The sequence below is a fragment of the Hyperolius riggenbachi genome, chromosome 6 (assembly GCF_040937935.1).
Source record: "Hyperolius riggenbachi isolate aHypRig1 chromosome 6, aHypRig1.pri, whole genome shotgun sequence".
In the NCBI taxonomy this organism is placed as follows: Eukaryota; Metazoa; Chordata; class Amphibia; order Anura; family Hyperoliidae; genus Hyperolius; species Hyperolius riggenbachi.
Window position 1 is genome coordinate 194,314,056 of NC_090651.1, and position 21,479 is coordinate 194,335,534.

At 44.7% G+C, this 21,479-nt stretch overlaps 1 protein-coding gene across 4 annotated transcripts in view; it reads right to left on the reverse strand.

The window, feature by feature from the left end:
• The window catches only part of CCDC15 (coiled-coil domain containing 15), a 476,574-nt gene that overhangs the window by 436,200 nt on the left and 18,895 nt on the right, over positions 1–21,479 (reverse strand). For 2 of the 4 annotated variants that reach the window (XM_068240259.1, XM_068240260.1), the window contains one exon: positions 259–379. The exons of the other annotated variants lie outside the window; for them this stretch is intronic. In XM_068240259.1, coding sequence (XP_068096360.1) covers positions 259–285 — 27 coding nt within the window. In that variant the 5' untranslated portion in view covers positions 286–379. The remainder of the gene's footprint in view (positions 1–258; positions 380–21,479) is intronic. 4 annotated transcript variants of the gene reach the window in all.

Genomic DNA, 21,479 nt, shown 5'->3' on the forward strand with positions numbered 1-21,479 from the left:
ATATCAGAGCACTTCACAAAGAGACTTCCACTGTATTAAGGGGAAGAAAAGGAGATAACAAGGAAGAAGAAGAAGGGAAAAAAAAAAAAAAAAAGGGAGCACATAAGGCCCTTCGTGGAATAACCTTACTAATAACATCGTTTTTTTGTTTTTTGTTTTGTTTTTTTCAGCGATACTTCACCAGGGCAAATTTTCACATGTTCAGCTGTTGTAATTTTCAGACATGAAATAATATTTTGCTTCTTCTGTCAAACTCACCAGTCCACAACATTCTTCTCTACACATCCAAATAACTCATTCTGATGCATTCTGGTATCCTCTTTCAGGGTCATCTAGTTGCCTCAAGTAAACCCATCTTGCATCGTGCACGTAACCAGACCTGACAAGAATACATTAATAAACCACACAATTACAGTGACATGCGAAAGTTTGGGCAACCTTGTTAATCGTCATAATTTTCCTCTATAAATCGTTGGTTGTTACAATTAGAAATGGCCCAAACGGTTCGCGTGCGAGCTGGTTCGCTATGGAACGCGAACTTTATGCAAGTTCGACCCGCCCCCTATACTACATCATTGGGCTAAACTTTGACCCCCTACATCAGTCAGCAGACACATGGAAGCCACTCAGCCCCCCCCCCCCCTCTATAAAAGGCAGCAGCGTCGGCCATGTTCTCACTCTGTGTGCTGTGTTGTTAGTGAGAGAAGGGAGAGAGGTTGCTGCAGAGATTAGGGAAAGCTTAGGCTGTTAGGCTTGTTAGCTTGCACCTTGCTGATACTTATTGCTGAAAAGCCCCCCCAAACAGCTCTTTTGAGAGCTAATGTTCTTGGGGTTTTTTTTTTTTTGGTGTGTGGCCCACTGACACGTGCATATACAGCCCTGTCAGTCTCAGGCAGCTAACCTTGCTAATTGCTATACTGTGCAAGGCCCAGCACATTCAGTGACTACCTTTTCACTGCACTTGTGTGGGAAAACTGCATATTTGTAATACCAGTCACTGCATACCTGTTCATATTTACTGCACCTGCATGACAGCAGCATGCAGTGTTATATACACCAGTCACTGCACCTATTCACGGTATCGGTGTGTGTGACAACTGCACATTTGTAATACCAGTCCATGCCTACCTGTTCACTGCACCTGACCTGTGTGACTTCTGCACATTGTATTGATACCAGTCCGTGCATACCTGTTCACTGCACCTGTGTGACAGCATGCAGTTTTATATACCAGTCCGTGCATAACTGTTCACTGTACCTGTGTGTGTGACAGCTGCACATTGTATTGTAAATAATACCAGTCCGTGCATACCTTTCACTAAACCTGTGTCACCGCACGCTGTTTTATATACCAGTCACTGCATACCTGTTAACTGTACCTGTGTGATTGCACGCTCTTTTATATAACAGTTTGTGCATAACTGTTCACCGCACCTGTGTGGGCGACAGCTGCACATTGTATTGATACCAGTCGCTGCATACCTTTCACTGCACCTGTGTGACCGCACGCTCTTTTATATACCAGTCCGTGCATACCTTTGAACTGCACATTGTATTAGTCAAGTCAGTGCATACCTTTCACTTCATCTCCCCCCTCCCCCCCCCCCCAATATGGACAAAACAACAGGCAGAGGCAGAGCCAGAGGCAGGCCACCCGACGGGTCTGTTCGAGGTCATGCTGACGTGATTTTGTGCGGCCCTGGACCAAAGTACAGTGCTCAGAAGAAGGCACGTGCCATCAACTCCCAAGATTGTCAGGACGAAGTTGACCATTTAACACAGAACACCATCTTCCGCAGCCACCAGCGCTACTACAAGCACCACATCCGCTCCATTTGACACTTCCCAGGAGTTATTTGGTGGGGAATTAACTGATTCACAGCCATTATCGTTACAACAAGATGAAGCGCTAAGCAAGTTACACCACCTCATATGTCTGAGTCGTCACTATGGACGTAAGGTGTGAGGAGGAGGATGAAATACCTGCTGTTGGTGCAGTTTGAGGTGTCTGATACAAGTGAAGCTGTGGAAGATGATTAGGATGACGACGATGAGGATGATGACGATGATACTAACATGGATGTCACGTGGGATCCAAAGAGACACGATGACCAGGGGGACAATTTAGAGGGGTAGTAAGAGAGGAGTTGGAGGAGACGAGTTGCTGAAAGAAGCAGGGGAGCTCGTCATCAGAAACAGCTCGTGGTAGTGTCCTACAGCCTGTATCACCACCTAGTATGGACAATGAGCCAACATGACCTTCAACGTCAACTGCTGATGCCACCATAGTGCCATCATCCCAGGGCCCAGTGGTGTGGAAATTTTTGTGTGTGTCTGCCTAAGATGAGAGCAATGCCATCTGTTCTCTCTGCCACCAAAAATTGAGCCGTGGAAAGACCAAGACCCGTGTAGGGACAACTGCCTTACGAAGGAACATGAGGAAAAAGCACAATCTGCAATGGGAAGACCACCTGAACAAAAGCAGCACACAAAAGCAAAGCAACCCTCCTTCTCTTCCTCCTTCAGGTGCATTATCAGGTGCATTATCTTCAGCAGCTTTCTCCCTTGCACCTTCACAGCCACCCTCCTCCAATAAGTCTCTGACCTTGAGCAGTTTCTGCTCCTCTGCCCACAGCAGCCAGGTGTCCGTGAAGGAAATCTTTGAGCGGAAGAAGCCAAATGTCTGCCAGTCACCCCCTTGCCCGGCGTCTGACAGCTGGCTTGGTGGAACTGTTAGCTTGCCAGCTGTTACCATACCAGCTGGTGGACTCTGAGGCCTTCCGAAAATTTGTGGCGATTGGGATATCGCAGTGGAAGATACCAGGCCGCAGTTATTTCTCAAAAAAGGTGATACCCAAACTGTACCATGAAGTTAAAAGGCAAGTGGTGTCATCTCTGGCACACAGCGTTGGGTCAAGGGTCCATATGACCATGGAAGCCTGGTCAGCAAAGAACGGTCAGGGCAGGTACATTACTTATACAACCCACTGGGTCAACCTGGTGACCGCTGGCAAGCAGGGAGTACGTGGCTGTGCAGCAGACCTAGTTGTGACACCTCCACGGCTTGCAGGCAGGCCTGCTGCAACCTCCTCTCCTACCACATCCTTTTTCCTGTCATCCTCCTCGGCTGACAGCTACTCTACTGGTGCTGCAATCTCCTCTCCAGCAACACAGCCCCAGCTCCCCAGGGCCTATGCTGCATGCCAGGTACGACGGTGTCACGTCATCTTGGACAAGTCTTGCCTTAAAGCAGAGAGTCACACTGGAGCAGCTCTCCTGGCTGCTCTGAACAAACAGGTGGAGCAGTGGCAGACCCCGCACCAACTGGAGATCGGAAAGGTGGTGTGTGTCAACGGCAGCAATCTCATTTCGGCTTTCAATTTGGGAAAGTTGACACATGTACCCTGCATGGCACATGTGTGGAATCTAATAATGCAAAGATTTGTGTCTACGTAACCAGGCTTACAGGAAGTCCTGAAGCAGTCCAGGAAGGTGTGGGCATTTCAGGCGGTCCTACACGGCCATGGCACACTTGGCCGATATTCAGCAGAGAAACAACTTGCCGGTGAGGTGCTTGCAATAGCCCAACTCGCTGGAATTCAACGCTCTTGATGTTTGACCACCTGCTACAACAGTAGAAAGCCGTCAACCAGTATATGTACAACTACAGTGAAAGGTCATGCTCTATGGAGCTGGGGTTGTTCTGGCTGAAGTACTGGACACTCATGCGAAATGCCTGCAGGCTCATGCGGCCGTTTGAGGAGGTGACAAACATGGTGAGTCGCAGTGAAGGCGCCATCAGCGACTTGATATATGCCTTCTTACTGGAGTGTGCCGTGAGTAGAGTGGTGGATCAAGCTGTGGAGGAGCATGAATAGGAGGAAGAGTTGTAGGAACAATTACCAACAGAACCAGATGTTTCCTTAACACCTGCGGCAGCACAGAGGAGGGAGAGTCGTGTGGGGAAGATGAGTAAGGTGTTTTTTTTTAGGAGGAGGCGGAAGAGCAACCGCAGCAGGCGTCGCAGAGGGCTTGTGCTGCTCTCACCTTTCCCGTGGTATTGTTCGTGGCTGGGGGGGGGGGGGGAGGAGAAAAACTTATCTCACATCACTGAGAAAGAGCAAGAGGAGATGGATAGTATGTCGGCATCCACATTTGTGCAGATGGCGTATTTCATGCTCTCCAGCCTGTTGAGGGACTTCCGTTAAAAAAATAAATAAATAAACACTTAAGGAGAATGACCTGTACTGGGTGGCAACACTACTAGACCCTTGGTATAAGCACAAAGTGGCGGAGATGTTACCAAATCACCAGAAGGCAGAAAGGATGCAGCACTTCCCACAACAAGCTGGCAAGTATGATTTACAGTGCGTTTAAGGGTGATGTCACCGCACAATGGAATAAAGGTGCCACTGCCAGTAATCTTCCTCCTCCTCCCATGTCAACGCAGGCAAGGACAGGACGCTCTAGCGATCTCATGATGTCAGACATGCGGACATTCTTTAGTCCTTCCGGATCTACCCTTCACCAACGCCTCGACCGGGGCGTAGACATTCTGCATATGAATAATAGACTGGAACACAAAATTGTTGAAATAATTACATTTATTAATAACCTGAAAAAAATAGCAAAACTGTACAAATAAGGCAGCAGATTATAAAACAGTATGTACATGTCGTACATCCTGGTTGGTGCTTTTTTTTTGGTGAAATGTAGTCCATAAAGTGACGGCCAGTGAGGCACTGGGGATTGATGACGTAGGATGCACGGTGCCCAACTCTGGCATCTGCTGAGGTCTGATACTTCATTCAGATGCATTCAAAAACCTTCAAGATAAAGTCTGCATGAGTTACTGGCCTGTCACTGCGCTGTTTGTACAGGATGTACATATTCCACAGACCAGGAGATGAAAACATACATACACGCAACATTTTTATTTATTTAATTTATTTATTGCAGACTGCGGGGTAGAAAGTCATCGCCTAGTCGGCTCTGTCCACACCACCCATTCCATCATGTTGTTGTAATCCAGTATGACTTTAGGCTTATGGTGACAGTTGAGGGGTCATGGATTGTGCTGAGGAGACACACATTTTTTTTGTCACGCTAGCCGAGAGCCAACATTTTTTCCCTTCTGCCAAGCCAGAATGTCCCCAGTTTTGAGTTTTTGTTTGGAGAAAGTTGTTAGCATTTCTCCCGTTAGGCCTAACAGTGCCGTAGGCATCAGTTTTGTTTTTGATCAGAAATCCAAATAGTTCAGGGGAACTTGAGGGGAGTTTATGATTCTGCACAATTTTGTATCATCTGCTATTTTTGCAGATGATACAAAATTGTGCAAAAATCATCAACTCTCAGGAAGATAGGGACATATTGCAACAGGATCTGGATAGGATGGCTATATGGGCACATAAATGGCAGATGAAATTCAATTTTGAAAACTGTAAAGTCATGCATTTTGGTGGAACCAATGGTCTAGCACCATACAAAATAAATGGGATACAGTTGGGGACATCCAACTTGGAGAAGGACTTAGAAGTACTCATCGACAACAAGTTAAATAACCGTACTCAATGCCAAGCTGCTGCAGCTAAAGCTAACAAAATTTTGGGATGCATTAAAGGGAAATAAACACTCAAGATGCTAGCATAATATTGCCCCTTTTTAACTCGCTAGTAAGGCCACATCTGGAATATGGAATTCAGTTCTGGGCACCACATTACAGGAAAGATATTGCAGTTTTAGAGCAGGTGCAGAGACGAGCAACAAAACTGATACGTAGGATGGAAGGTCTCACTTACCAAGAAAGGTTAGATAAACTGGGTTTATTTAGTCTAGAGAAAAGACGCCTTAGAGGGGGATCTAATTAACATGTATAAATACAGGGGCGCCTCTAAGCATAGGCAGTACATCCCATGCCTGGAGTGACATTGGTCCTGGGGGGCGCCATGTTGCTGGATTAAGCCCCTCCCCCAAATTAAGCCCCACCCCATGGGTGTTAATTGATTCTACTGCATCTACTTAGCGTAAGTTGGAGGCAGCTGCCACCTCTGTGCCTTGTGCATCCTTCTTTCCCACTTCGTTCCTCCTGTCTGCTTGTGCCTCTTTCAGTCCCTTGTGCCATGTCTGACCCCGTTTGTCCTTCTCTCTCCCTTTGTGCCTCCTTCTGTTCCCCTGTTATAAACTGTTCTAATCACCTTTTGCTCCGGCACCAGCAACTTCTTACAGTTGCGTCTCACAGACTGTGAGATAACTTGACTCTCAACACAGCAAGCATTATTGGAGATAGACTTTTCTCAGGCTTCTTCAGTATTTAAGGAGTTTATTCACTACACAAATATACAGATACAGTTCATCATATCCTAGCAAAGCAGATCCTCATGTTTAAGTTCTTGGCGTTACAGCTCTTGACTAACCTTCCTCCTGAATGTTAGTCAGTTACCTTCTTTCTAGACTACGTTACTCTAGACTACCTATGTACAGCATACATTACATAAAGAATGAAAATACTTAGAGGTCCCAGTCAGCATCTAGATAGCATGAAAGTAGGAAGCAGAGCAGGAATCAGAGTGAGCTCTGTCAGCCCGTCCGGCTCTTTAATACCGACTATGAAAGAGTTAAATGTGACCTCATCTTCGCCATCCCCCAGACCGACTATTGGCTTAGACCCCTCGTGGTGTCATAATACACACCTACTTGATTAATAATTAATGTAACTTCTCACTTACATACAGGAATTTGGTATTTTGTAAATATGGCCTATGTTTACTGTTCTTGTGGTGTACATGTTGAGGTCAGTGAGACCTGTGGCCTTGTCCATAGAACAGCTTCTTGGTATGTTCTAGTTCTGCTGACAGAAATGTAGATTTCTCTCTCTCAGAGAAAATCCCCTTAAAATGCAGGTCTGCACCCCAAGCCTTTTTGACTAACTCAGTCCAAATAACTGAGGCCTACTTAAATTATAACACCATTGCCTGGAGTGCCATTGGTCCTGGGGGGCGCCATGTTGCTGGATTAAGCCCCTCCCTGGAAATTAAGCCCCACCCTATGGGTGTTACTTGATTCTACTGCATCTATTTAGCGTAAGTTGGAGGCAGCTGCCACCTCTGTGCCTTGTGCATCCTTCTTTCCCCCTTCTGTCTCCTTGTGCCTCTTTCAGTCCCTTGTGCCATGTCTGACCCAGTTTGTCCTTCTCTCTCCCTTTGTGCCTCCTTCTGTCCCCCTGTGCCTCCCTATGTCTCCCTTCTGTCCCCCTGTGCTCCTCCTTTAGTCCTTATGTGACTTCTTCTATCCTCCTTTGTGACTCCTTGTGTTCCCCTTTGAGCCTCCCACTGTCCCTCTTGCAGAGTTGCCTGATCCACCAGGCCGACCAGGCAGTCACGAGTGCTGTGGGGGGGCATGGGGAGGGACCGCAGCCAACCCCCTGCCAGATGGTGTGTCCCCAGATGGTGAACTGGCTAGCGGCATCTAAAAGGCACCATGTTCAGTTCACTGGTCGCAGCCCATAAGCTCACTACTGCAGCCTGCGGAATCTGTGGGTTCCGGCAGACAGAGCAGGGCTACGGGAAAATGGCGTCCGAAGCCCTGCACTATAGACTATTTGTGTCTCCAGTGCAGGACTTTGGGTGCAATTTTCTCATAGCCCTGCTTTGCCTGTCAGCGTGGGTGTTTTGCAGCCGGAGTTGCTGCACAGAGATCATCGAGGGAGCTGCTGCACGCTGGAGGGAGGCCAGGAAAGGAGTCTTCTGCAGGTGAGTAAATGTTTTTTTCTTATAGGGGCAGGCAATTATTAGGGCTATAGGGGGAACTAATGGGAGAGGGGAGGGGAGGAGCTCTGCTTATGTGTATTTTCTGGTAAAAAACTGCCCACATTATGTATATTTTCTGGTGAAACACTGCCCACATTAGGTGTATTTTCTGGTAAAACACTGACGCAATAAGTGTAATCTCTGGTGAAACACTGACGCACTGATTATTTTCTAGTGAAGGCTGCTGCATTACAATTATTTTCATGGGGTGTGCCATGGGACGGGGGTGGGGGGTGCCACTGGTTTTCTCGCCTGGAGTGACAAAATGGCTAGAGGTGCCCCTGTATAAATACATCACAGGGCAATATAAAAGCTTGTCGGATGAGCTTTTTGTCCCTAGGCCCTCTCAAAGGACAAGAGGACATGATCTGCGCATGGAGGAAAAAACGTTTTAGCTATTTATTTAGGAAAGGGTTCTTTACAGTAAGAGTGATTAAGATGTGGAATGCATTGCCACAGGAAGTAGTTATGGCAAATTCTATACCTGCATTTAAAGGGGGCTTAGATGCTTTCCTTGTGTTGAAAGACATCCATGGCTACAATTACTAGGTAATGCCCAATGATGTTGATCCAGGGAATTTATCTGATTGCCATCTGGAGCCGGGAAGGAGTTTTTTCCCTCTTGGGGCTAATTGTACCATGCCTTGTAAGGGTTTTTCGCCTTCCCCTGGATCAACAGGGATATGTGAGGGAGCAGGCTGGTGTTGCACTTTGTTCTCTAGTTGAACTCGATGGACGTATGTCTTTTTTCAATCCAAATAACTATGTAACAAAAAAATAAATAAATTAAAAAAAAAAAAAAAAAAAAAAGATGGACACACAGTAGCCCTTGTTCAGCACAGGATCAATCAAAGACAGCACAGAGGATGTCACTAGTTCATAGTTATTGAAAGCAGGGTTCAATTGCGTCCCTTGGCCGATATAAAGAATGGTGTTCCAGATACATCCGGTTGCTGACTCACAGGTGATGTAGGATTTCACACCAAAGCGGTCCCCTCTTGGATGCGATGTACTGCATCCAACTCAGTCTCCCCTTGAAGGCCAGGCTTTCATCAACACTTATGTCCCTCTGGGGTACATAAGTGTTTCTGAATTTTTCCACTACCAGCTGATACATTTTCCAATTTTTTTTGAGCTTTGGCGCAGGTTGGGTGGACTCATCAAAAGGTGGTGTTGTCTGAAAAGTGCAAATATTTCATTTAAGTCCAAAATGGTATTCAAACATTACCGTGCCAAAGAAAGGGGTAGCAATAATCTTGTTACTCGACTAATATCCCCCCCCCCCCCCCTGCAGATTAATTAATTTGAGGTAAAGCCACAAGTAATCCTAGGTGCCCGCCTCGCACGTCCCACTCCTTGAAAAACGCCCTTGTGGAGCAGCCAGTTGTGTGGCGTAGCGGTTTGTTTACTTTCCACCACGATTTTCTCAATAACAGCCTCATTGAAAGAAAGCTGCAAATAGGCCAGGAGGTTATGCTCGCACTCTATCTTCAGGCCAGGCTCCCCAGTAAAAGGGAAATGTGGGGGCGGTGGCGGAGCCTGAATAGTGTCAATTGGGCACCAAACCTGTACATCACTAACCTCGGTGTTGGTGTTGATTGAGTCATGGTCGCTCTCTCGCTACCCGAGTCAGATGACAGATCTCTAGGTGCATCACTGTCACTCGAGTCCACCAGCGACTGCAGATCAGGATCGCTGTCCTTGAACTCCATCAGCGCTTTCGGTGTGAGACTGCTTGAGATTGACGCCATAGCAGGTGACAGGCATAGAGTAATCAAATCCAGGCAGAGGCAGCAGGCAAAGAGGGTAGTCTAAATCCAGGCAGAAGTCGATACAGGCAAACAGAATGGTCGAAATCCAGGCAAAGGTCGGTACATGCAGCAGGCAAAGAGAGTAGTCGAAACCCAGGCAAAAATCAGTAACAGGTAATCCAAAGTATAAGGCAGATCACAGCACTTGCTCAGAAGCAGTAGGGAACCAAATGGCTACAATGCATTGGATACAAATGTGTTTGAAACATTTGTATCCAATACATGTATAAATTTGGCCAATCACCTTTAATTTTTAAAATTGCCGCACCAACCCCCATTCTCAGTCATGCGCAACAATGTCAGACCGCTGCTGCTCTGCTGATGTGACTGGCCGCCAGGACCCCGGAAGAAGAGCAGGGATATGGGGATCCCGGCGGCTGAAGATAGTTGCTGACACCTGGGAAGAGAGGCTGGAGTCCTGCTACGCAGACCACGTGCGGTACTCCGAAACTGCAAGCAAAGCAGGTATTTCACTGCCCTCACTAGCTCTCCTCTTAAAATCCTTTGGGATACTCAGAAAATGCAGAAGGGGGCGGAGAGGTAGTGCATCCAAAAATAAACACCAGGGAAGCAACACCAGGCAAAGGATAACAAGTTTGACAGTAAAGCCTAAAAAACATCCCCAGCAAAGCTCAATCACAGCCTCACTCTGCAATGCCAGATCGATAAATAATAAGACTGCAACTATACATGACCTAATAGAGCTCTCTGATTTGACCTTTTTGACAGAGACCTGGCTTGGGAAGCATGCAGGCCCAACTCTTGAAGCAACCGTGCCGACCAATTATTCAGTCTTGCACTGTGAGAGACAAGTCCGCAAGGGTGGGGGGGTTGCCATATGCTTCAGATCCTCTTTGAACATAAGGCCCCTGCCCATAGGCCCCACTGAAACCTTTGAATGTCTTGCAGCTCAACTGTCAGCAGAAGTAAACATCAACATATTGCTCATATACCGCCCCCCAAAAAATGGTCCAGCCTTTCTTAAGGAAATATCTGAACTCTTATCCTGCGTAACAGTGGAACACCCTAGATGGATCATCCTGGGAGACTTCAATGTATGGGTGGATGATCACGACTTCCAGCTAGGAAGTGAACTACTTCTCATAATGAGTGAACTGGGTCTCTCTCAGGCTGTCAACCTCCCCACCCAAACGAAAGGGCACACCCTGGATCTTATATTTCATTCCGGACTTTTAATATCACACATGGATATAAACCCAGTGGTATGGTCAGACCACCACACCATCCACTTCTCTCTGACAGCACCAGCGATAAAACACAGAGGGAAAGAACTCATAAAATATTGTTCACTGAAAGATGTCTCACCCCAGCACGTTCAGAATATTCTCAACTTCGACGCATTAACCAATCATTGCGCAGACCCAGACTCCATGGTCCTGATATACAACCATGCAGTGTCATCTGCCTATGACGCCCTCGCTCCAGTTCGCATCAAACGATCTACACCACTTCACCATGCACGGTGGTTTGACAGCTCACTAAAGGACATAAAGAAAGAAGTGCGCTGACTAGAAAGGAAGTGGCGAAAATCTCAGAATTCAAAAGATAAACACACCCTTGTCTCTCACCTGGAAAGCTACCAAAATGCGATCACCAAGAAAAAATCCTCCTACCTATCACAGGAGATCGCAAAGGCCGCCAACAGACCAGCCCAACTATTGCGCACAGTTGATAGACTATGTAATCCATCCTGTCTAAAACCCACTATAACTCCCTCAAAGGAGCTATGTGAAAAATTTGCTTGCTACTTTGCTGACAAAGTATCTTCTATTCGGTCTCTCATTCAGTCCACAGCACCCAAGACTCATGCAACTAATGGAAATAGCTGCAAAAACAACCTAACACCCTGGACTGACTTCAAAAGTATTAGTGAGGAAGAGATCTCAGACATCCTCTGTCGTCTCCGCCAGACAACCTGCGACCTGGACCCTGGACCAACTAAACATATGCTGAAATGCCCTGACCTGCTTGGTCCAGCATTTCACAAAATAGTAAATTGCTCTCTGCAAGCAGGGAGGTTTCCAACCTTTCTAAAAGAAGGAATCATCAAGCCCCTTCTTAACCACCCTGGCGTTCTATTAAGATCGCCAGGGCGGCTGCATGAGTGTTTTTTGTAAATAAAAAAAAAAACTATTTCATGCAGCCAACTGAAAGTTGGCTGCATGAAAGCCCACTAGATGGCGCTCCGGAGGCGTTCTTCCGATCGCCTCCGGCGGCCAAAATTAACACGGAAGGCCGCAATGAGCAGCCTTCCGTGTTTGGCTTCTCCTGTCGCCATGGCGACGAGCGGAGTGACGTCATGGACGTCAGCCGACGTCCTGACGTCCGCCGCCTCCGATCCAGCCCTCAGCGCTGGCCGGAACTATTTGTTCCGGCTGCGCAGGGCTCAGGCGGCTGGGGGGACCCTCTTTCGCCGCTGCTCGCGGCGGATCGCCGCAGAGCGGCGGCGATCGGGCAGCACACGCGGCTGGCAAAGTGCCGGCTGCGTGTGCTGCTCTTTATTTCGTCAAAATCGGCCCAGCAGGGCCTGAGCGGCAGCCATCGGCGGTGATGGACGAGCTGAGCTCGTCCATACCGCTAAGATGGTTAAAAAACCTTCCATGGATCCAGATGCTATGAGCAGCTACAGACCTGTCTCCAACCTCCCCTTCTTAGGTAAAGTTATTGAAAAGGCTGTCTATCTGCAACTTGAAACCAGGCTGTCAGTAAACAACATCCTGGACCCTCTACAATCTGTAAGGAGACAAAATAGAAAACGGGAGCCCCCAATAGTGTATTATTGGTGATGGGATAGATATAGTAAGTTGATAAGAGATGTATACTCACAAACACGGGTTGCCAAGGATCAGGCAACCACTTCTATCGCAGGTGGGGATATTAGACCTGTCCCCACTCAGGTTAAGAAGTCGCTCTCTGTAGTAGAAAAAAGAGTGGGTGTCCACACCCATCCACCAGGTGGATAACAATATGTAATAGACAACAGAGGCGCCAATAGGATAAAATGAGAAACCGTATTAAAATCAATAAAATGGAGGGGGGCAAGGGTGGACTTACCTCCCCAAAACAAACACAACCACTGCGATCAAATGGTAAAAACATTTAATCTGAACTCCGACAAAGAACAATTGCAACGCGTTTCGCGGGTCTCAAGCCCGCTTCCTCAGGCAAAAATACAAAGGACAAGGAGCAGCTGTAATAAACAAAAAAAATTAAATATAATAGAAAAAAATAATAATAAATAATAATAAAAAATAGAAAATACATGCAGTGAAGTGCGTCCACTCGTAGACGTCCAATAGAACGCATATAATAAACAATAATAATGTTGATAATGTTGTCGAAGTACACAACACATAATTGATGAATTAAATATCACTATAAATATAGACGTATCAATTATTGTACATAAAAACAATTTAAATATGCCCTGGTCATCATATAGTTATACATAAAAATATACATACATAAAACATATACATCGAGGATATGGGGGTGATGTGTGTTTATAAACGTACTATTCATATTTAATGGAAAAAATGAAGATAAGGGAGGGGGGATGGGTTTCCATTACTCCCCTAGGTGCCATGTTATAGTGCTATTGTGTCCCTTATCGGGTTCACTCTAAAACTATTTTATCCTTAATACAATACAGATCCCCGGGGTTGTTGGTGTCCCCCATGTTGTAAATAGTCATCACTGTCCCATATGACGGATGGTCCGTTACCTTAAATGCCTATTTTTCTTTTGATGTATATGGGTATCTCTAGGTTCCTAAGGTGTTGGTAAGAAACCCATATCATGAATACAGGTGTCCCATGTACCGGAGAGTCTCTTACCTTTACGTTGTGTAGTGACAGCGTAGCGCCTCTGTAGCGAGTGGGCGCCGCGCTGGCTTGTAATATACTTTCTGAACGTTATTCCCGTGTTGGACTGGCGGGAGATTTTGTGTGGGGGGCGTGGTTGGCGTGGCCGTGTCTCTGCTGATAGGAGCAGGGGATGTAGGTCCCGGCGGCCAAGCGGAAGTGCGTCACGTAAGGGCACACTGTCCGCCGCCGCCATGCGTGAAGAGGGCATGTGTGTTAATGCCGCTCTGCTATCTAATTCGGCGGGGGGTATAGTTCATGAGCGGAGGTGTGCTGTACATGGTTTAGGCGGAAGTGCGTCATCGAAGGGCACACTTCCCACTGTCACCATGTCACAAGAGGGCTAATATCGATGTGGGGCCACTGACCTCTAATGTGCTGTACTTAGCACTCTGTATATAATTTTAATTGCCATCATGGTCAAACTGAGATGTGGTAACAAGGGTTGAGTAATAACCAAAATAGTTTAGTATTCTTACTATTGTGCGTGGGGGATAGAAATATGCCATCCACCCGACAGATATACACGTGTACCTGCGCTTGTGTACATGCACACATACACATGTTCATGTATTCCTACCCCGGGACATTGATTAATAGAGTAGAGGAGACGCTTTGTGCTGAGGTTATGATACTAACATTGTAATCCATTGACCGAAGAGCCCCTCAATCAATGGATTAGGGTGGATGTATGGTGTTACACCACCATCTAGTGGTTCAAATTAGATATTGAAATCAGTGACTTAGTGGGAAGGAACCAATATAAAAAGAGTATACGTTACATATAAACTTACATCAACAGGGTTGTTCATTAGAATTAGCTAAACGACCAATTACTGGAATTATGAAAAAAAAGGGAAAAAGGGAGCCACAAATAAGACAATATAACAATCATAAAATATAGAATATAAGATATAAATAAAAAATAAAATTAAAAACATAATATACTTCTCACCTTAAAATCTATATGTAAAAAAAGGTATGCATACATTTTTGGTGTATTCTGTATAGGAGAACAAGATTACAGACAATAATATCAGAGCTATTCAAAACTAGTCATAAAAAAGAGCGACTGTGAGCTACAACCCCAACTGTAGAGTGATGGTAATAATGAGACAGAGAGATGAGGTCAGAAAACGGAGGGACCAGAAGGGACCAAGGGAACGTAGACTAAAAAGTTTTTTCCAACTGTTCATTCAGGCCTGTAGGTACCAATGTCCTCAGGGTCTGAATCCAGAACATCTCTCTGTTTTTTAATAGGTTGATTGCATTCCTACCCAAAAGGTTGATGGTTTCTATTGCGGTGAAATTCACCACACCCGGATTCCTATTATGAACGTTATCGAAGTGTCTGGAAAGGCTGTGATCTGAGAAGCCTTTTATGATATTGCGCCTATGTTGCCCTATTCTGTCCCTTAGTGCCTGTGTAGTGCGGCCTACATATTGTAGCTTACATGGACAGGACGCTACATAAATGACAAACCTCGTGTCACAATCGATATATTTTAGGATCGGATAGATGTCATTGTTGAGAGATGTAATCTGCTTGGTGTGGGTGACAACATTGCATGCCAAGCAGCGCTTCTTGTTGCAGGCGTGAGAGCCTGCTGGTAATATAGTTTTAGAGTCTGTGGTTTTGAATTTGCTTGGGGCTAATAGGTTCTTAAGGTTAGGTGCCCTGCGGTAGGTCAAAATTGGTTTTTTGGGGATGGATTCGCGTAAATAGGGGTCTTGCCTCAGGATCTCCCATCTATTTGTAAGGATCTCCCTCAGGGCCCTGTGTTGGGCACTGAACTTCGTGATGAATCTAAGTACATTCACGGACTCAGTTTTGGTGTTAACTTCAGTGTTGGTTTTTATCCGTGGTTGTCTGGCTTTTTTTCTTGCATTTTGTATTAATTTTTTCGGATATTTTCGTTCTCGAAATTTTTTTACCAAAATTTTCGATTGTATGTTATAGTCCTCTGCATCTGTACAATTTTTATGAATGCGTTGGAATTGGTTGTAAGGGGTGTTGAGTGTCCAGGGTCTGTGATGAAAGCTGTTAAAATGAATATAATTGTTAGAATCAACTGTTTTGAAGTGTGTTTTGGTTTTTATTTTGCCATGTTGGTGAAACAGGACCAAGTCCAAAAATTCAATGGATGTTGGGTCATACTGTGCGGTAAAGGACAAACCAGCTCTGTTCCCATTGAGATGGTTCAGAAATAGGGGTATGGGGGAGGGATCGCCCCTCCAAATAAACACCAAATCATCTATATAGCGTTTATACATGACTATGTTAGCCCGAAACGGATTGTTTCGGGAAATGTATGATGTTTCAAGTAGACCCATAGCCAGATTAGCGTAACTGGGTGCAAAGCTGCTGCCCATAGCCGTGCCCCCTACTTGGCGGTATACAGTATCCATAAAGGAAAAATAGTTATGGGTAAGAATAAATTCGACACACTGTATGAGAAATATTTTTTGTGCCTGTGGCATGTTTGTGTCCAGATTTAGATAATGTTGGGTTGCCTCAATCCCAAACGTATGGGAAATGTTGGTGTAAAGTGCTGACACATCGCACGTCAGCCATGTGTATTCTGGGTCCCATGTGTATTCCTTCAGTATATCAATCAGATGTTTAGAATCTTTAGAATCTTAGAATCTTAGAATTCTAAATGTTTAGAATCTTTCGTGTATGAATCAAGTTTTCGAACATATTTTTGTAAGTGACAATCTACAAATCTGGACAAGGAACACTCACCCCTTCCACAAAAGTACCTCAAACCACTCTCCACAGTATGGACAGTGATACAATATCAAATTCTCATCTCACGCAATCAAACACCATCTCTACAATCCCAAAGGAGGCACAGGGCACTGTGAGTACGGACCCGAGCACCAAATTGACGGATTCTACTTTAGAATCTCTTCTCCCTTCTAACAGTCCCAAGGATACTCACAGTGAAGTTCCCCTGTCCCAATTAAGTACATATGGGACACAAGAATCCACCGGGATCACGTTGGACACAAGCCTTCATGAGGAAGACAGTATACTTGCCAACACTGGGTCCCCAGATAACACAAGTGTTCATTCAGAGTCTTTTTTAAACCTTCCCATTTCACTCACCAATCATCCTCCAGACCCACTTCACAAGCAACTTCCCAGTCCAAAAGCATCACGCACCCTTTTACAGCCCAAAAGTATTCGGAAACGGCCACTAAGACACGCCGAAAACGGGGATCTAGGGGGAAGGGGGGAAAAAAGGAACAGGATGTAATGGGTCCAGTACCCACGAAATCCATCTTCAACCTCTCAGACTATCAGTTAAAACAAAATGAAATTAATCTACTGAACAAGGGTCTATCCTTTTGCCCTACTAATAACACCCAATTAAGTGAACTATTCACAGATCTGAATATTTTTGTTCGAAAGCTTACGCTTAAGAGGCATTTTGCTCTCAAACAGATAGACAAAACCTGTAAACCCATATTCCCACAGGATCCCAATACTATTATTGCTACTTTCAATGAACAGGAGGTGGAACTAGAAAAGTGCATTACAACGTCCCTAAAAGGACGCTCCAGGTTCTATCCCACGGCCTCCAAAGGAAGTTTTATAGAGACCTTTTATGCACTGGCTCTGGAGGACATGCAAAAACTTTGCAAAGATAATGTTCGCTGTCCCTCAAATCTCACCCAGGCCGAAAAAACAGCACTCAATCAGCTAAAAAAGAATCCAGACCTCATCATCAAACCTGCAGACAAGGGGGGTGGTATAGTGGTTCTGAACAAAAAGGATTATGTGACGGAATCCCTTCGTCTTCTTGGTGACCAGTCTAGTTATGAAACACTCACAGAGGATCCCACCAACTCATACAATAATCAATTAAAAGCATTCATAAATGAAGCCCACATGAAGGGACTCATCACTAAGGGTGAACGCAGTTTCATCCTAATTGAAAACCCCGCCACCCCCTTCTTTTATCAACTTCCAAAAATCCACAAAAGCCTATCCAAACCACCCGGTAGACCTATAATATCAGGCATAGATTCAGTTACCTGTAACTTACTGTCACTTACAAAAATATGTTCAAAAACTTGATTCATACACGAAAGATTCTAAACATCTGATTGATATACTGAAGGAATACACATGGGACCCAGAATACACATGGCTGACGTGCGATGTGTCAGCACTTTACACCAACATTTCCCATACGTTTGGGATTGAGGCAACCCAACATTATCTAAATCTGGACACAAACATGCCACAGGCACAAAAAATATTTCTCATACAGTGTGTCGAATTTATTCTTACCCATAACTATTTTTCCTTTATGGATACTGTATACCGCCAAGTAGGGGGCACGGCTATGGGCAGCAGCTTTGCACCCAGTTACGCTAATCTGGCTATGGGTCTACTTGAAACATCATACATTTCCCGAAACAATCCGTTTCGGGCTAACATAGTCATGTATAAACGCTATATAGATGATTTGGTGTTTATTTGGAGGGGCGATCCCTCCCACATACCCCTATTTCTGAACCATCTCAATGGGAACAGAGCTGGTTTGTCCTTTACCGCACAGTATGACCCAACATCCATTGAATTTTTGGACTTGGTCCTGTTTCACCAACATGGCAAAATAAAAACCAAAACACACTTCAAAACAGTTGATTCTAACAATTATATTCATTTTAACAGCTTTCATCACAGACCCTGGACACTCAACACCCCTTACAACCAATTCCAACGCATTCATAAAAATTGTACAGATGCAGAGGACTATAACATACAATCGAAAATTTTGGTAAAAAAATTTCGAGAACGAAAATATCCGAAAAAATTAATACAAAATGCAAGAAAAAAAGCCAGACAACCACGGATAAAAACCAACACTGAAGTTAACACCAAAACTGAGTCCGTGAATGTACTTAGATTCATCACGAAGTTCAGTGCCCAACACAGGGCCCTGAGGGAGATCCTTACAAATAGATGGGAGATCCTGAGGCAAGACCCCTATTTACGCGAATCCATCCCCAAAAAACCAATTTTGACCTACCGCAGGGCACCTAACCTTAAGAACCTATTAGCCCCAAGCAAATTCAAAACCACAGACTCTAAAACTATATTACCAGCAGGCTCTCACGCCTGCAACAAGAAGCGCTGCTTGGCATGCAATGTTGTCACCCACACCAAGCAGATTACATCTCTCAACAATGACATCTATCCGATCCTAAAATATATCGATTGTGACACGAGGTTTGTCATTTATGTAGCGTCCTGTCCATGTAAGCTACAATATGTAGGCCGCACTACACAGGCACTAAGGGACAGAATAGGGCAACATAGGCGCAATATCATAAAAGGCTTCTCAGATCACAGCCTTTCCAGACACTTCGATAACGTTCATAATAGGAATCCGGGTGTGGTGAATTTCACCGCAATAGAAACCATCAACCCTTTGGGTAGGAATGCAATCAACCTATTAAAAAACAGAGAGATGTTCTGGATTCAGACCCTGAGGACATTGGTACCTACAGGCCTGAATGAACAGTTGGAAAAAACTTTTTAGTCTACGTTCCCTTGGTCCCTTCTGGTCCCTCCGTTTTCTGACCTCATCTCTCTGTCTCATTATTACCATCACTCTACAGTTGGGGTTGTAGCTCACAGTCGCTCTTTTTTATGACTAGTTTTGAATAGCTCTGATATTATTGTCTGTAATCTTGTTCTCCTATACAGAATACACCAAAAATGTATGCATACCTTTTTTTTACATATAGATTTTAAGGTGAGAAGTATATTATGTTTTTAATTTTATTTTTTATTTATATCTTATATTCTATATTTTATGATTGTTATATTGTCTTATTTGTGGCTCCCTTTTTCCCTTTTTTTCATAATTCCAGTAATTGGTCGTTTAGCTAATTCTAATGAACAACCCTGTTGATGTAAGTTTATATGTAACGTATACTCTTTTTATATCGGTTCCTTCCCACTAAGTCACTGATTTCAATATCTAATTTGAACCACTAGATGGTGGTGTAACACCATACATCCACCCTAATCCATTGATTGAGGGGCTTGGCCGCCGGGACCTACATCCCCTGCTCCTATCAGCAGAGACACGGCCACGCCAACCACGCCCCCCACACAAAATCTCCCGCCAGTCCAACACGGGAATAACGTTCAGAAAGTATATTACAAGCCAGCGCGGCGCCCACTCGCTACAGAGGCGCTACGCTGTCACTACACAACGTAAAGGTAAGAGACCCTCCGGTACATGGGACACCTGTATTCATGATATGGGTTTCTTACCAACACCTTAGGAACCTAGAGATACCCATATACATCAAAAGAAAAATAGGCATTTAAGGTAACGGACCATCCGTCATATGGGACAGTGATGACTATTTACAACATGGGGGACACCAACAACCCCGGGGATCTGTATTGTATTAAGGATAAAATAGTTTTAGAGTGAACCCGATAAGGGACACAATAGCACTATAACATGGCACCTAGGGGAGTAATGGAAACCCATCCCCCCTCCCTTATCTTCATTTTTTCCATTAAATATGAATAGTACGTTTATAAACACACATCACCCCCATATCCTCGATGTATATGTTTTATGTATGTATATTTTTATGTATAACTATATGATGACCAGGGCATATTTAAATTGTTTTTATGTACAATAATTGATACGTCTATATTTATAGTGATATTTAATTCATCAATTATGTGTTGTGTACTTCGACAACATTATCAACATTATTATTGTTTATTATATGCGTTCTATTGGACGTCTACGAGTGGACGCACTTCACTGCATGTATTTTCTATTTTTTATTATTATTTATTATTATTTTTTTCTATTATATTTAATTTTTTTTGTTTATTACAGCTGCTCCTTGTCCTTTGTATTTTTGCCTGAGGAAGCGGGCTTGAGACCCGCGAAACGCGTTGCAATTGTTCTTTGTCGGAGTTCAGATTAAATGTTTTTACCATTTGATCGCAGTGGTTGTGTTTGTTTTGGGGAGGTAAGTCCACCCTTGCCCCCCTCCATTTTATTGATTTTAATACGGTTTCTCATTTTATCCTATTGGCGCCTCTGTTGTCTACTACATACCTCTACAATCTGGCTTTAAGAAACACCACAGCTGTGAAACAGCCCTCATCCAAGTCTGCAACGATCTGCTCATGGCAAGGGACAGAGGGGAATGCTCCATCCTAATCCTGTTGGATCTCTCAGTGGCTTTTGATACAGTTGACCATGAAATCCTGCTTAACAGACTGCAGGAGTACTGTGGCATCAGTGGATCAGTCCTCCAGTGGTTCAGATCATTCCTGACTGACAGAACACAGAGAGTATCCCTAGGACCTATAATGTCCAAACCTGCACCTCTACAATTCGGAGTGCCACAAGGATCAATCCTATCCCCTCTGCTGTTTGCAATCTACATGTTGCCACTCGGTACACTTATCCAACGACATGGCCTGACGTACCACTGCTACGCCGATGACACACAGCTATACCTGTCCTTCAAACCTGGTGGAACAGACCCTACCCCAAAAATAAACTCTTGCTTAGCTGAGCTTCAGGCATGGATGAATGATAACTGGTTGAAACTGAATGCTGACAAAACTGAGGTCCTGTTTGTCCAAAGCCAGTGCTCGCCATCAAAACAGCTCTATCCTAAAGCAACACCAATCAGGATTGGGAATTCAGACATAAACAGCTCCAACCTTGTGCGCAGCCTTGGCGTACTAATCGATGGGGAATTGAGTTTCAGAAACCAAATTTCATCTGTAGTTAAATCTTCCTTCTTTCATCTGAAGAACATTGCAAAGATTAAACATCTGATTCCCCCAGAGGATCTTCCAACCTTAGTCCACGCCTTCATCACATCACGGCTGGACTACTGCAATGCCCTTTATGCTGGCCTCCCCAAAAAGGACCTGCGTCGCCTGCAATTAGTGCAGAATG